At 39.8% G+C, this 17930-nt stretch overlaps 1 protein-coding gene across 4 annotated transcripts in view; it reads right to left on the reverse strand.

Moving 5' to 3' along the window:
* The window catches only part of ABCA1 (ATP-binding cassette A1), a 144985-nt gene that overhangs the window by 17354 nt on the left and 109701 nt on the right, over positions 1 to 17930 (reverse strand). For 3 of the 4 annotated variants that reach the window (XM_088955394.1, XM_088955396.1, XM_088955397.1), the window contains 3 exons: positions 3814 to 3950; positions 3655 to 3729; positions 3202 to 3505 (listed from right to left, as the gene is read on the reverse strand). In XM_088955394.1, the coding sequence (XP_088811520.1) occupies positions 3202 to 3505; positions 3655 to 3729; positions 3814 to 3950 (516 nt within the window). The remainder of the gene's footprint in view (positions 1 to 3201; positions 3506 to 3654; positions 3730 to 3813; positions 3951 to 17930) is intronic. The other variant, XM_088955395.1, reaches the window with a different exon arrangement.

The raw sequence follows: 17930 nt of genomic DNA on the forward strand, positions 1-17930 counted from the left end.
CTTCCTATTGCCCTTCGTAAGTTTACTCGTTCTTGTACTATCAGACACCCCATTGCTGATTTTGTGTCTTACTCACATTTGTGTCCTCGCTATTGTTCTTTTGTGTCTGCTCTCTCTTCTGTGCATGTTCCTACCATGTATTCTGAGGCAGTATCTGACCCAAAATGGAAAGAGACTATGGACGAAGAAATGAAGGCCTTAATGAAAGTAAGGACTTAGGAATTAGTGGATCTACCAGAAGGGAAAGGCACTGTTGGATGCAAGTGGGTGTTCACTATGAAGCATAGGGAGGACGGGTCCATTGAGAGGTACAAGGCTAGACTGGTAGCAAAAGGGTTTACTCAAAAAGAAGGGATTAACTACAAAGAAACTTTTGCTCCGGTGGCAAAACTCAAAACAATCCGAGTTCTATTATCATTAGCTGCAAATTTTTCATGGGAGCTACATCAGTTGGATGTGAAGAATGCTTTCTTGAATGGCGACCTGCATAAAGAGGTGTTCATGGATCCTCCACCAGGTTATGGTTTTGGCAAGAAGGTATGTAGACTAAAAAAGGCCCTATACGGCCTTAAGCAGTCCCCTCGAGCTTGGTTTGAGAAGCTATGTGGGTCATGAAGAAAGGGGGTTACACTCAAAGTGGGGCAGATCATACCCTATTCATAAGGAAGGGAAATGGCAAACTTACGACACTTATTGTCTATGTGGATGATATGGTAATTACAGGGGATGATCAGGAAGAGATTAAAAGACTAAAGGAGGGTTTGGTTGCTGAATTTGAGATCAAAGACCTGGGCCAACTGAGATACTTTCTTGGGATTGAAGTTGCAAGGTCCAAAGAGGGCATCTATATATGTCAACGGAAATACATCCTTGATCTTCTTCAAGAGACAGGCATGATGGGGTGTAGGCCAGCAGATACTCCAATAGAACAGAATCATGGTCTACAAGAGTCAGTAGGAGAGGACTACCTTGATAAAGAAAGATACCAAAAGCTGGTGGGGAAGTTGATTTACCTGTCCCACATTCGCCCTGACATTGCTTATGCTGTACATGTTGTCAGTCAGTTCATGCACACTCCTAAAATTCCTCACATGAAAGCTGTGGAAAGGATCCTCAGATATTTGAAGTCTTGCCCGGGGAAAGGGATTCTGTTCAGGATAAACAGTAAAATTGAAGTTGAAGGATATACTGATGCAGATTGGGTTGGTTCTGTTGGGGACAGGAAGTCTACTTCTAGGTACTACACCTTTGTTGGAGGAAATGTAGTTACATGGAGTAAAAAACAGAATGTGGTTGTTAGATCTAGTGCAGAGGCCGAATACCGAGCCATGGCTCATGGTGTTGCTGAACTTTTATGGCTTAGGATCCTGCTTGGTGAACTTGGAATAAAGATTGAGTGTCCTCTCAGGTTGTACTGTGACAACAAGGCTGCCATCAACATTGCAAATAACTCAGTGCAACATGATAGAACGAAACATATTGAGATAGACCACCACTTTGTTAGAGAAAGAATTGTCTCAGGAGAACTCTGCATTCCTTATACTCCCTCCGAGATGCAGATTGCAGATGTTCTGACTAAAGGGCTAGCTACAGTGAAATCTGTGGACTTACTTGGCAAGCTAAACATGATTGACATCCATGCTTAGCTTGAGGGGGAGTGTTGGTTCGGCTGTCTTAATTTGTATGTTTATCTTTGTTGGGTCTTAAGTCATTAGTTATTGGGCCTTAGTTACTGGGCCTAATCTTATTTAGTGTTTATTTTGACTAGGTGTCCCATCACTAATCAGGGGCATTCTTGTCTGTTCATGTAACATTATGTAATGTCCTTATATATAGTAGATTAGGGCTGGCTGAGGATGATTCTGCAACCCATCTCATATCTTCTTCTTCTTCTCTACTTCTTCTCACATTCGACAGCCCTATTTCAGCAAACAGGCAATATTCGACAGATTTCAGACCTGTACTGTTTAACAGTCCTAACCTACCAGCCTTCCAGAATGTCTAAGAACATTAATCAGCAGGAGAGATCCTTAACACTTATAATCAAGCCAAATAATTGAGATAACAGGTCATCCTTGACCTACAGTTGCCTTAACACAGGAACAGGATCACACGATCCCAAAAAGCAAAGGTATAAAGATCTGACAGCATTCAGCAGCCCAGATTCATTTGGTTTTTTCACTTGGTACACGACCAAGGAGGGTAAGGAAGAGAAAAAAGGAAGGATTGTACCAGTTGTAGATCTGTTTTCCTCAGTCCAGATTCAGATCTCTGTTCTGCCCAGATTCAGCAAGTTGGAAGAGTGAAGTCTGTTCGATCTGTTCTCTCAGTGAAGTTTGTTCGATTTGTTCTCTCAGTCAGTATTCCTGCTCTGATACCATCTTGACAGTGTGGCCGGCCAGAAATAAGAGGAAGAGAAGAGAAGAGAAGAAGAAGAGAGAAGGGAGAAGAGAAGAAGAGAGAAGGGAGAAGAGAAGAGAAGGGATTGGCAATGTAACAGTGCTGGCGGCGCCAGCTTTTATTATAATATATATAGGGCGGCAGAAATAAGAAGGGAAAAGACCCTTGTGCCCCTGCTATAAGTAAGTACAATAACAGACATAACAGAAGTAAAAAAAATAGAAATAAAAAACGCTTTAACTAGCCAAACAGACCCTAACACCAACAACTAAATTATTTCAACAGTTTCATTATATAATTATCAATTTATTTTAGTGTTCTGCTGATGTAATGATCACCTGGTAGTCCATTTAGGAGACTCCATGCAAAACAGCCTTTATAAAGGGCTGTGAATTTCTAAAAGGCAATAAGATCTAAATCCAACTTCTGTTCTCTGTCACAAATTCAACTGGATACCACATCAGTGACCTGGTCATGTAAATATTTTGAGGAATTTGGTACATTAAATAGAAATTAATTGATGTGTTGACTTCTTGAAAACCTGATTCAGTGAGAAATTGGTCTTAATGTTCACCAATTCTTTCTCCAAATTATTGTCTTATAATCCATGACATTTATATCATATATGTCAGGTAAAATAAATTATATACAGAGCTTCCCTAACTAAAAGTGATGGAAACATTGCAAAATCTAGTTTATATTATCAGACACATCCAGCATTGATCAACTTTTAAAATACTTGGAAATAACAAAATAGCTATTAGAGAAGAATTTAAATGAAGGTGTACAGGATGAAAATACCATCACGTTTTAGTTGCTCTGATAATTGCTCACCAAACACACTATCAGTAACATGTATAGAAGATAAAAGCGCCATTATTCTTTCTTCATTCCCAAGCCAGTGTCCAATTATCATAATCATCTCTTGTGACAAGCTAATCTCCGCCACCGAAACATTTTCTGGTGTTATGGAGTCAATTGCTCCAATGCAGACTTCAAGGTCACTCAATATGCTTCTTGAATGGCATTGAACCTCAAAAAGCTTATCTTGAATTCTTCGGCACAGTTTCTCCAACTCTGTAGAACTGACCTCAGTAGGCTTCACCTAAATGAATGAACAGAGTTTTTTTTTTTTCTTGAGAAAGAAAATGTATAGTGTATGAACATTATATCTAAACATAACTTATCAAAAAAAAAAAAAACACTATCAAAACACATGAACAAAATAATAGTATAACCAGAGTCATTTAATACCTCTAGCTCAAGATGATTCCCAAAACGTGTTTTCAGATGCTGGGGACTTCCAATGCATCGAAGCCTACCGCCAACCTTCAAGTTTCATAATGAGAGAATGACCTTGTCAATATTTAATACCCTTGATCTAGGCTTATGCATATCAATGTAATGCCATACCATTATTCCAATCCGCGTACACAAGGCCTGAGCTTCATTCATGCTATGAGTAGTCAGAATAACTGCTGTCTTCCCCAGTCTGGTTGAAAGGCGGGATATCACTTCCCACATAAATCGTTTGGCAATGGGATCCATACCTATAGTTTATGAGTAACAGTAGAGAAACGATGTTCAACTCCTCAATAGAGAATGATTTCATCATGTGAAGAAGGAAAACTTATGCCTAATTGCTTATTGCCATAATAACTCAACATGCTAGGTGTTAGTGTGTTACTGTTCAGTTTCCTGCAACTTAAATATGCAAGCAGGATTTTCATTTATATCAAGCCAAATTTTTGTAGTTCAATAAAGTGAAAGTAACAGATGGCCTAAAATTGATCATAGCAGTCCATTTGAGATTCTAAAAACCCAACTCTGAGAATTGGTTTCATTAACATGTTTACTGATCTTGGTATTCCAACAGTATAATGTTCCAATAGCACCACGCCTTTGAATGGCAGAAACTACTAACTCAAGCATTTTTTTTTGTGAATAATGAGAAGTTTTATTAATAGAATTATAAGAGGTACACAGAGAAGGTTCCCAAAAAGAGGCGAGAGATGCAGCCTCAGATCAAAACAAAGAATTACAGCTTAGCCCAAAACATCTGATTCCTATGCACCCCTTGTTTAGCTAGTGAGTCTGCTAACCCATTTGCAGATCTTTCCCATTGGAAATGGACAGACATGTTTGTAGTTAACCATCTGAATCTTCATAAAACCCCCCAATAGGACCAGGCTACTGTTTCTGGCTCTTTTAACCATTGGATCACCAGCTTGGAATCATCTTCAATTAAGAGCTGTTCACAATTCAGCTCCTTGTAACACTGCTTGAATTTCTGCATTAACTGAATCCCCTACTCCTATAGGGCCAGAAAATAGAGTGATAATTAACCCTTCTGCATTTCTAAACACTCCCCCAATACCAGAGGTTCCTGGATTGCCTAGGCTGCTGCCATCAAAGTTGAGCTTAATGATACCTTCTTCAGGAGGTTTCCATTCTACAAGCGGCTTACCATCAAAGTTGAGCTTCCCAATTTCTCAATAAGTCATCAAAGGACAATGGAGACAAGAGTTCCAAAGTCTGCACCCAGTTGATGGCTCTATTAAGAAAGCATTCCCAAACATTGACCTCATTCCTTTCCTTCTCATAAAAATTTCTGGAATTTCTTTCCTCCCAGACAGTCCAAACCAGTGCAGCTCTAACACACCTCCACATTACTCTACCTCTTTTCTTAGGCCACCTGAGGGTTGTAGGTTCAAATAGATCACTAATTTGCATCGACATTGTCCACCTGCACCCAAAAAGACTAAATATCTTTTCCAGAGACCTGCAACAAAAGGACAGGATATTATTAGATGGTAGCAACTTTCTCCATTTGCTTTGCAGAGGACACACCAATTGGGGGATATTTGTAGGAAACTGTGGACCCCAGATTAGTTTACTCGTGGAACAGCATAGATTTAATTAAGTCTTGATTAGGATTAGCTTTCCTAGTAGGATTAGTTTCAATCTTATCTTATCTTATCTTATCTCATCTTGCCATTTAAACATTTAGTCATAATACAATTATGAAAGCATGTATATAAATTCAAAGGGTGGGGTGGCTGTTTAACACAATCAACCACTCTCTTCTCCTAAAACCCTTCCACGAGTTCTTCTCCATCTCTCTTCTTCTCTTCTAATTTTCTTTTATTTTCCGTTCAAATCTGTAGACTTGTACGACTACTTGGTATCAGAGCTTGGATTAGAGATTCTCATGTGAGTTTGATCCAGCCGACCACATGAGAGTTGCCTAGGGCTGGAAGAATAGAGAAAGCTCTCTTCGGCTGATTCTTGGAGGTTATCTACAGCAGCAGTCCAAAGATTGGATCGTATCTTTGATAACAAGGAAGAATCAGAGGAAGAGAACAGGATCAAGATCAATAGAGGTGGCGATCAGAATTTCAAAGGATTTCTGTTCGATCAGTACTAGAGGTTGTGATCAGAATTTCAGAGTATTTCTGTTCAAGATCAGAATTTCCCCTTCAAGATTAGAGGATCAAGATCAGTTCTTGATCAAGACTAGAGGTGGCAATCAGAATTTCAGAAGATTTCTGGTTCAAGATCAGTTTTTTTTCTCTTCAAGACTGAGAGAGACGATCAAAACTCCAGAAGTTTTCATCAAGATCAGAGCTTTTCAGAATTTTCTGGTAAGTTTTTCAATCTTTCTTAAGATCGGCAGTAAGAATACCTTGATATAAGAGGTACGGAAAAAACTCTAGAAGATTTCTGTTAGGCCTTTTTAGGGTTTAAGAGAAAATCCTCAAGTTTCAGGGCTGTTATTGCTTCAGGACTTGTCTCCCTCAATTTCTTTGCTCTCTGGAAGATCCAGTAGAGCTGTTTCAGCAGGACTGTTACAACAGAACTGTTACAGTTTTTTTACTGCTATCAGTCTCAATAGGCCGACTGTCACAGAAATTAGGGCTTCTTTTACTACTATTACCTGCTGCAGACCTAGTAGGCTGACTGGTACAGTTACAACTGTAAAGTTTGATGGTTCAAACTACTTAGAGTGGGCCCAAATCAGCCATGATGGACATTGGGGGAAGAGGAAAGCTGAACTACTTGTTGGGGGATGTGAAGGAACCAACTAAGGAGGATCTCACTTATGCTAGGTGGATTCAGGAAAATTATTTGGTGATGACATGGCTGTGCAACTCCATGCAACCACACATCAGCCGAAATTACTTATGGGCAAAAACAGCTAAAGAAATATGGGATGTTGTGAAAGAAACCTACTCTCAGCCCCTTAATGTTGCTAGGGCTTATGAGCTGAAATGGGAAGTTAGAAATCCCAGACAAGGAGAGAAACAAGTCTCTGTTTATTTTTCAACCCTAAAATCTCTGTGGCATGAAATTGACCATCTTGAGACAATAGAATGGGAAAGTCAGAGAGATGCACAGACTAAAAGAAGACAAGTTGAAACTAACAAAGTATTTGAGTTCCTAGCTGGTTTAAATTCTGAGTATGATATTATAAGACAACAGCTGTTGACAAGAGAGGGTGTGACTTTGTCTCAGGCCTATTCCCTAGTGCACAGAGAGGAGACCAGGAGAAAGGTTATATTGCAGCAGCAGCCTTTCGAATCTGCCCTGGCAGCAATTAAACCCATGTCTGGGGGAGATAAGGAAAGGGATATGAAGAAAGAGGCTAAGAAGGACCTAGTGTGTGAAGATTGCAAGAAACCTAAACACACTAAAGACACTTGTTGGAAGTTGCATCCACACCTAGTTCCAGCAAAACTCTGAAACAAAAAGGAGAATGCTAATATGGCTGTTAACACTAATAGTGCAGCCTCAAGAGGCACTCCTCTAGACACCCTAGCTGCTGTCCGAGCTATTCTGAAACAGTTGGAAAGTGAAGTTAGTAACTCAATATCATCTCCTCAGCCACCATTAGCTCCTTCAACCTCATATTTTGCTCAATCAGGTAATCGGGCCTCAGCTTATCATGCTTCAGCTTCAGGTAATACAGAACATTATTGGATAATAGATTCAAGAGCATCTGACCATATGACGGGCTTGCCATCACTTTTTTCTACCTATCATTTGTCTTTTGGCAAAGACAAATTGTCCATTGCTGATGGATCCCTTGTCCCTATTTCTGGCAAAGGAGACGTCAAGTTGTCTAATGCCATTTCCCTATCCTCCGTCTTGCATGTTCCTAAGCTTAATACTAACTTGCTTTCAGTTAGTGCTCAATAACCTTTTTTCCTGATCGATGTGCTTTTCAGGATCTGGAGGCAAGGAAGGTGATTGGGACTAGCTGTGAGATGAATGGAATCTACCTACTTGGAGGAAGTGCTCATTAGGAAGATAGTGAAACTAAGAAATCCTTCATTTCTCAGTCTATTGATCAGGTGATGCTTTGGCATAATAGGATGGGTCATTCATCCTTTTAGGCCTTGAAAAGTTTGTTTCCTAGTTTATTTGAATCTGTCCAAATGCCTAATTTGAAATGTGAGAGTTGTGAGCTTGCAAAACATTGTAGGACAACCTATTCGTTAAGTAATAACATGAGCAATATTCCTTTTGAAATTGTGCATATTGATGTTTGGGGACCCTATCATACCACTGCCATGGGGGGGAGGGTACAGATATTTTCTATTATTTGTTGATGATTATACTCAGTTTTCCTGGGTTTACCTTATGCGTTCTCGAGATGAGGTCCTAGCATTAACCCAGGTCTTTAATAAAATGATTTTAACCCAATTTGGGGTCAAAATTAAAGTTTTTAGATCCGATAATGCAAAAGAATATTTTGCAAACCCATTAGCCTCCTACCTGCTTGACCATGGGATTATCCATCAGAGTACCTGCCCACATACATCACACCAGAATGGGGTTGCTGAAAGAAAGAATAGATACATACTGGAGGTAGCCAGAGGCATTATATTTACCTCAAATGTGCCTATACGTTACTCGGGGGATGTTGTTCTTACAACAGTATATCTCATCAATCAGATTCCCTCACGGGCTCTTGACATGAAATCTCCATTTACCCTTCTATACCCTGATTAAGAATTGTTCACCATTCCACTTAAAACCTTTGGTTGCACTTGCTTCGTTCAGATCCTTGGCCCTCATCGTTCCAAATTTGATCCTAAGGCCTCCAAAATGTATTTTCCTTGGTTATGCACAAATTCAAAAGAGATATTGCTGTTATGAACTCACTTCTGGAAAAATATTTGTCTCAATGGATATCAATTTTTTTGAGGATAAACCCTATTATCCACGGGTTTCTCCTCAGGGGGAGAATAGTGAGGCTGGGATTAGCACATTAGAAGTTCCTTTACCAATCCCATTAAGTGAAGGGTGTAATGGGGAAGGTTGTCAAAGGTGCAGGGAAATGAGAGTCTATCACAAACGATGGAGAAGGTTGATTTCGGACATCAACAATCCGGGCTAGTCCCAGCCCCCTCTGCAAATCCAGATCCTGATACCACAGTAGCCCCAATTCCTTCTGCAGATCCAAATCTAGGTACCACAAATACCATAGATGAAAGACATCCTGTCATGGAGCCTTCACCTTCATTAGATGATCTTGACCTTCCCATAGCAGTCCATAAGGGCAAGCGTTGTTGCGCCACATCCACAGCTCACTGCATTTCTCAGTTCTTGTCCTATGATCATTTGTCTTCCTCCTACAAGTCTTTTCTTGCATCCATTGCGAATATTTCTATTCCCAGAACAATACAAGAAGCATTGGCAGTACCAGAATGGAAAGATGCAATAAAAGTAGAAATGGATGCCCTCATTAGAAACAATACCTGGGAAATAGTTGATCAGCCCAAAGGAAAGAAACCAGTTGGATGTAGATGGGTATTCACTGTGAAACATAATGCTGATGGTTCTGTTGAAAGGTATAAGGCCCGATTAGTTGCAAAAGGATTTACTCAGACATATGGTATTGACTACTTAGAAACTTTTGCACTAGTAGCAAAGATGACCACTATCAAAGTCCTATTATCTCTTGTAGCTAGTTACTCTTGGCTGCCATTAATATGGCTCATAATCCAGTACACCACGACAGAACTAAGCATATTGAAGTGGACCGGCACTTTATCAGAGAAAGGGTTACATCTCAAGAAGTATGCCTTCCCTACATCACCTCCGACATGCAGCTTACAAACCTTCTCACCAAGGCTGTTTCAAGGAAGAAATTAGAGGAAGATCTGTGCAAGTTGGGAATGACAAAATCTACTCCCAACTTGAGGGGGAGTGTAGGAAACTGTGGACCCCACATTAGTGTACTCATGGGACAGCATAGATTTAATTAAGTCTTGATTAGGATTAGCTTTCCTAGTAGGATTAGTTTTAATCTTATCTTATCTTTCCATGTAAGCATTAAGTCCTATTACAATTATGAAAGAATGTATATAAATTCAAAGGGTGGGGTGGCTGTTTAACACAACCAACTATTCTCTTCTCCTAAAACCCTTCAACGAGTTCTTCTCTATCTCTTTTCTTCTCTTCTCCTCTTCTCTTCTAATTTTCTTTTATTTTCTGTTCAAATCTGTATTCTTGTATGACTACTATATTGAGACAAGGTCGTCTTCTTTGCAGGTTGTCCTAAGTGTTTAGTTTCTCAAGAGAGGCCTCCCAACAGAGAGCTCCCACTATAGGAGGAATGGGTTTAGACTAAACCTCTTTGCATTGGAAAGACTGAGAGTTAGGGTCAAAACACAAGGAGGAGAAGAATGAGGAACAAGAGAAGGTACCCAAAGAGTTAGGGGACCAAATATGTGCATCTAGTTAAAAGGGTCCAAGGAAATAAGATCAAGCAGGCTAAGTAACTGTTCGGTCTAGTCAAGCTCAAAATCTCTCAAATCTCTCCTGAAACCCAAATCCCGGCTAAAGCCAGAAAACAAAGAGAACGAGACAAACCTTTGAACTGGTTCATTTTTAAAGCAAGAGAGGGAATACAAGGAAAAATGTCCTTGAGGGTTGAGTTACCAATCCATAAATCCTCCAATAAAAGAACCCTATCCCTGGTACGAACATCATGCCTGATTAAGTTTAAGAATTGGGGAAGAATGCCACAGATTGCTTTCCAAAGAGAGTTCAACGTAGCCCTTTGAGAAATGCCAGCATCCCAACCATTGCCTTCTGCTCCATGTATACTCCCTACAACTTTGAGCCAAAGTCTTTCCTTTTCCAAAGCCATTTACCCAATGGTGCTGAACTTTTCTTCCCTAGGTTAACCAATCCTAGACCCCCTTGCTCCTTTCTCTTGCATATTAATTCCCATCTAACCAAATGATCCTTCCTTCTCCGGGCTCCCATAAAATGTCCCTCATCATCTTCTCTACTTTCACCACCTCCCTTTGTGGCATCCTAAAAGTAGAAAGGAAGCAAATTCGGAGGTTTGCTAGGGTGAATTGGATTAAAGTGTTTCGACCCCCAAGGGACACAACTTCTTTTCCAAGCCACAAGTTTCCTAAAACAACTTTCCACCACAAGGTTCCAAAAACTTCCCTCCCTAGGATTGACTCTTAAAGGTAAACCCAAATATCTCAAAGGCCAACTAGATGTCAAACAACCTAATGCCTCAGCTATCTCACCCAATTCCTCCTCCAAATTCAGCCCCACTACACAACTCTTTGAAGGTTGATTTTTAACTTTGACACAACCTCAGACAGTTTTATCACCCCTTTCAAATTCCTTGCTAACCGAGGGTCCCCAGACTCGCAAAACAGGATAGTTGTCATATGCAAATTGTAGATGTGTAACAATAGCACCCTCTCTTCCAACCCTCCAGCCTCAAATCAAATTCCGCTCTCAAGATAAGTCTGCTGAAAACATCTGCTATCAAGGTAAAAAGGAAGGGAGAGAGGGGATTACCTTGTCTCAGTCCTCTAATAGCTGGAAAAAAATCTCTAACCACTCCGTTAACCAGCACCGAATAATGAGCAGCTGCCAAACAACCTTCAATCCAACCACACCACCTCTATCTCCAAAACCAAAATTTCTCAAAGTTTCTTTCCCCTTCTACTGATGTCCTCTATACATTCGTTAGCTATTAGGACTTGATCAGTGATTTGTCTACCTTGGAGGAAAGTCCCTTGTAATTACTTATAGTAAGAGAGATAAGGAAAGAATTTGGGTAAATTCATGCTACGTCTATGCCATATAGACTTCATTACAAAAAAAGAATTCAGAATGCTGACTAATCTACCCAAGAGAAGTCACTAATAGAAACACTACAATGAATGGTCCCTACATAGAAAACAACAAGTTCAACATCACTCATGCTGGAGATTTGAAATGGAGAATGCCTCTATTTCTGATCTCTCATTTGAATTCTTGGGAGATGGCCACCATAAAAGTAGGGGACTTGGCAAACTCAATCAGCTGGATGTTGAAGCCTCAGAGTGGCCCTTGGTGACTGTCTTATCTTTTGAAAATCAAGGGAGATTACACTTGCAGATTCTCTGCAATATTAGCATTGGGTAGATCCCTAGGAAATTTAGTTCTGTAGCTGATGGGCTTGCCAAGTATGGTTTAGTGTTTTTTTTTTTTTATTTATGTTTTATTTTTTTAGGGTGATAATCCACTGCCTTTGTAATCTTTGGGCAGGACTCTAATACTTGTATACCTTGTACAACCTATGATGTACATTTGTCTTTCAAGAAAGAAAATAGCCACCTTAAAAGCTTTAATAACTCAGTTATGGGTCATTGGTAAAATGGCATAGTCTTTTCTCCCACATCGATTTGAGGTCAGATAGAATCCATAGGTTAAATTTAATAAAATTTGAAGTGGTATTATCCAGGGGATTGGAAATTCAGTTTCACTGGGTGAAGAGAACTGCAAATGCCTTTGCAGATAATTTGGCAAAGCAAGGAGTGGGAAGGGACCAAATGTTTTGGGATAATTTGTAATTTTCTTTTCTTGTTCTGTTGGGGAGAGTTAAATCATTTTATCTCTCCCCGGAGTGCTGTATGTAATCTTGTTTCTTATTAGTATTATGAGTTTCTGTTATTGATAAAAAAAAAATAAAATTGAAATGGTATTAAGGTGGTTTCTATATCCAAAGCTTATAGGTTCAGCTATGGTAGAGAACAGAAATAAAACTCCTCCATTGGAATAGCATGGAATACTTTGCAAGACATGTCAACCTCTACTTATAGACTAATAAGAAACAAAAAAAAAAGCAATTTTCTCTTTGACTTTGACCATGACCTGCCCTACCCAAAAATCAGTCATCTGCCTTTAGTTGAAGTACTTCCAGTTGTCTGACCGAGCTGAAAATTTACATTATTAAGCATTAAGCACTATAAGTGTACTTCACCTCCTCTAATTTTCAGCCAAATCACCCAAGGTTTGCCATCTGACCTCTTTTCTGGCTGATGGTGCATTCTGCAGGTCTGTCATCTGACCTCTTTTCCTCAATTTCTTCCTTTAAGACTTGCTGAAAACCTTCTTGTATCAGTTGGGCTCAGAAAGGACCATTCTGAACTTATAAACTTCACCTTTCCAGCTGTAAAAATTCAAACATACAGGCCCATCCAGCATTTCCACCTCCTAACTATGACTGAGAAGGTGGTCATTCTCAGCATAACATCAATTATAATTGACTATTTAGCGAACCTCGAAGCTAAGCATTTCAATGAATGACAATGTTGGACTCAACAACATAACATTTCATTTATTTAGGTCCCAAGTTCCTTCAATTCCATCCTCTTATAGCATTTCTAGAGGAGTGATGAGGAGAAATCTGCATTGTGGAAACTTCAAATTGTATTTATTCTGGTGTTTGTTTGAGGTTTCAGCCTTTTTTCCTTTGTTGCAGGATCTATGAACTTTAGATTTCCTATTCTCCTTATTAATAAAGTTTAGAAATGGACATAATAATCCTTGCATTCTAAAGTAATTTATTACAAGTACAAAACAGTATTTACAAGAAATTAGACTATTGTACAAATATATTTCTAGAAATAAGGAACAAATAGTAAAGTGATGTTAGTCATATGCTGATTAGAATGCAAATACTTGTGGCAATGAGAAATTCCAACTGAGGAAACTACATTACTCAGTTACTATCTGAAAATGGAAGGTCAATTCCTTGTTTCTCCATTTTCTAATGACATTAAAAGTTGCTCTTTTAGAAATTTTCTATAAGACTCTGTAATCAATATAAAAAAGAAAGGAGATGGAAAGTCTGAGAACATTCTGTATTTTCAAGAATCTGGCAGCCATGTCTGTCCCCATATGACTATCTGAGTAGGTTAATAGGCATTCATTCTCAAGTTAATTCATGGCTTATTAATGTTCACTGTGGAGATGTATGAGAGCAGCTTTTTCCTGGACAGTTTGGGAAGAAATAAATCAAAGAATTCCTCTGAAAAAGAAAGAAGGATGTCATCATAAAAACAATAACTATTAGGGTGGTTCATTGGGTCAAGACTATGAGAACCTTTGAAGGTATTTCAGCAGGAGATATTATCAAGAATTGCAAAGAAGTGGATTGTTCAGCTCCTCTTAAATCTGTGACTAGTCCAGTTTGGTCCCCTCCAGTTGTTGGGTTTACAAAGCTGAATTTTGATGGAAGTAGTGAGCGCAACCCAGGCCCTTCAGGTATAGGAGGAGTATATAGGGATGAGGAAGGAAAAATTATTGCTATGTATTTCGGTCCCATTGGAGTAGGAATCAGTCTTGAATCCGAAAGTAAAAGAAAGATTTCAGATGGAGAAAAGAAGAAGAAAAGAGGGAGAAAGCAGAAGCACACGAAGGGTTTTAGAAAAGGAGAGAGAGGGTCGAATAGAATCAATCTGCCGACCCACTCTTAATATTTATATATTTGTTTACATGGAAAATAAACTAATAATAAAGCTGAAATAACAAGCTGTAACAACAAAACTGAAATAACTACCAACCAACACTGACATAACTAACAAAGAATGCATGCTGTGCTGCCATACGAACACAGTGGGGACCACATCAGTGTTCTCTACACTCCCCCTCAAGTTGGGAATAGATATTTGTCATTCCCAACTTGCATAGGTCTGCCTCTAACTTCTTCCTTGGAACAGCCTTGGTGAGAAGATCTACGAGCTGCATGCTGGAGGTGATATACGGGAGACACACTTCTTGAGATGAAACCCTTTCTCTGACAAAATGTCGATCAACTTCGATATGCTTAGTTCTGTCATGCTGTACCGGATTGTGAGCTATATTAATAGCAGCCTGATTATCACAAGCTATGTTAATAGCAGCCTGATTATCACAATACAGCATTAAGGGCTTCTCATAATCAATACCCAACTCTTCAAGTAATGACTTCAGCCATAGGATTTCAGCCACACCATTAGCCATCGATCTATATTCAACTTCAGCACTAGAGCGAGAAGCAACACTTTGTTTCTTACTCCTCCAAGAGACAAGGTTACCTCCTACAAGGGCACAATATCCAGAAGTAGACCTCTTGTCATCAGCACTCCCAGCCCAATCAGCATCTATATAGACTTCTATCTTCATTAATCATTATTCTTGAATAATATACCCCTACCTGGACATCTCTTCAAGTATGCTAATATTCTCTCAACTGCAAGGAAGTGAGTAGTTCTAGGAGAATGCATGTATTGACTGATAACGCTGACTGCATAACTGATGTCTGCTCGTGTGAGACAAAGATATAGGAGTTTTCCAACCAGCCGTTGGAACATAGCTTTGTCTTCAAGAGGCTCTCCACCCTCTACACTGATCTTGTGATTCTGTTCAATGGGTGTATCTGCAGGCTTAACACCCAACTTTCTAGTTTCTGCTAACAGATCTAGAACATAATTCCTTTGAGAAATAAAGATCCCGTGTTTGGATAGATCCCTCTCCAACAAAAAGACTTCTTATCTTCATGATCTTTCCAATGAGAACTCTCTCCAACCAGATAGATCCCATTCGTCTCACGGCCAATCCCAATCACCTTCCTTGTCTCCAAGTCCTGAAAAACACATCGGTCAAGGAAGGTTACTGAACAGTTCTGATGTTTGGTAATACTACTGAGTGAAAGCAAGTTAGTATCAAGCTTAGGAACATGCAAAACTGAGGATAAGGAAATGGTATTAGACAACTTGATGTCTCCCTTGCCAGAAATGGAAACAAGGGAACCATCAGCAATGGACACTTTATCTCTACCAGAAGATAAGTGATAGGTAGTGAACAGTGATGGCAAACTATTCATATGGTCAGATGCACCTAAGTCTATTACCCAACAATGTTCAGTGTTACCTGGAGCTGAAGCATGGTAAGCTGAGGTCCGAGTACCTGAATGAGCAAAGGCTGATGTGGAAGGAGCTAATGATGATTGAGATGACTGAGCTGAATTCCCAACCTCCTTTTCCAACTTTGTTAGGGCAGCCCGAACAGCAGTTAAGGTGTCTAGAGGCGTGCCTTTTGTGTCCGATGAGGATGCAGAATCGGTATTAACAGCCATATGAGCATTACCCCTTTTGTTCCTCAGTTTTGCTGGGACTAGATGAGGGTGCCGTTTCCAACATGTGTCTTTAGTATGCTTAGGTTTCTTGCAATGTCCACACACTAGATCCCGCTTATCTTCCTTCTTCATATCCCTTTCAGTATCACCCCCAGACTTAGGATTAACCGCTGCCAAGGCTGGTGGGAAGGGCTGATGCTGCATCATAACCTTCCTCCTGGTCTCTTCACTATTGCACCAATGAGTAGGCTTGAGAAAAGGTCACACTGTCCCTTGTTAGTATCTGCTGTCTCACAATACCATAATCAGAATTCAAACCAGCCAGGAATTCAAAATCCCTATTAGTCTCAACTTACTTTCTATGAGTCGGCATCCTTTTGACTTTCCCACTCAAGTGTTTCCAGATAGTCAATTTCATGCCATAGAGATTTCAAAGTAGAGAAGTAAACGGTGACTGGTTTCTCTCCTTGCTTGAGGGTATTAACCTCACACTTCAATTCATAGGCCCTAGCAACATTAAGGGGTTGGGAGTAGGTCTCTTTCATGACCTCCCAGATCTCCTTGGCAATTTTTTCCCACAAATAGTTTTGGCTAATATGTGGCTGCATAGAGTTGCACAGCCATGTCATAACCAAGTAGTTCTCCTCAATCCACTTGGTATACATTTGGTCTTCCTTGGATGGTTCTTTCACATCTCCCAATAGATAGCTAAGTTTTCCTCTACCCCCAATAGCCATCATGGCTGATTGGGCCCATTCTAAGTAGTTGGATCCATCAAACCTCACAGTTGTAATCTGAAATGCAGTCTCAAACATATTACCAGAATTGCTAGTGATCAAAGGCTTTTAAAGCTATTGTAATAGAAAACAACACTTAAACAACTGATAACAGCCAGCCTAGGTCTTCCACAAACAAGGGGAAAACAGAATTCTGCATGAACTCGGTTCAGATCAAATCTGAAACCAATCGACAGTTCTGAGTGTAAGCAGTCCAATTCTTGATAAAGGTTCTCACCCCCAAAAACAGGTTTTGAAGCTGAAACAAGTCTAGAACTCACTTAGAAAACAATCTGGAATACTGAAACAGATTAGGAATTACCCAAAAGGTGAAAAATATCAGGTTTGATTGTAGGGTTAAGGAAAACTTGGAGAAATCTTTGTGAGAACAAAAACAATTCTCAGCCGCACCTTCCAAATAGGTCCACAGTCAAGTCTAGTCGTAGGGTTAAGAACAAACCCTAGAAAAAAACCAAAGAACTCTGATCGCCTCTGAGAAAATAAGGGAAAGCTCAACCGCTCCTTCTAGATAAGTCCAACCTATCTTTGACTGATGACAGTCTCAAGAAAAGATAAAAAACTTACCCAGAAAACTCTGATCACCACCTTCAATCTTCGCCTGAACCCTAATATTGATCCTTTTAACCTTCTCTGATTCTTCCTGATTACCAAAACACTCTCCAAGCCTCTACAAGCCTTTGGACAGCTGCTAAACCCTTCTAGTAACCTCCAAGAATCAACTAATGAATAGTTTGTAGAGAAGATGGGCCGAATGGCCCATAGGTTGTTTATTCTTTCTTGTTATTTATGTTTTTCTATAATGGGCCTTATTCTGGGCCCATCCTGTCTATATTAAGTTCATTGTAAATTCGCCCAACTAAGGGCCTCCTTGTAATTATTGAAATATATCTTAATAAAATAGTGTTAGAGTGCTGAGTGAGGGTAGGTTCAAAACTCTTATTCTCAGACCCTCATTGCCGAACTCTCAAGCTCTCCTCTCTTTAGTTTTCTTCATGGTATCAAGGCATACCTGAACTTCAATATTCTAGGGCTGGAAGCTTAGGCTCGTATTGCTTGATTCTTGGAGGTCATTGGAAGTGCCCAAGACTAGAATCTCTTGGAGAAGTGGTTCGGTGGCCAGGAAGAATTAGAGAAAAAAAGGAAGGGGACAAATCGGTTCTGTTTTGAAGCTCGAACTGTAAGTTGTGCTCAGTTTTTTGGTTGTTCTGTATTGCTTTCGGCTGTGTTTGGACTGTTGAAGTGTCCGAAAATCTCTGGTTGTTCTGTATTACTCTCGGCTGTGTTTGGACTGTTGAAGTGTCCGAAAA

This window comes from Nelumbo lutea, chromosome 7, assembly GCF_056320005.1.
Source record: "Nelumbo lutea isolate HS-2025 chromosome 7, American lotus-T2T, whole genome shotgun sequence".
Classification (NCBI taxonomy): Eukaryota; Viridiplantae; Streptophyta; class Magnoliopsida; order Proteales; family Nelumbonaceae; genus Nelumbo; species Nelumbo lutea.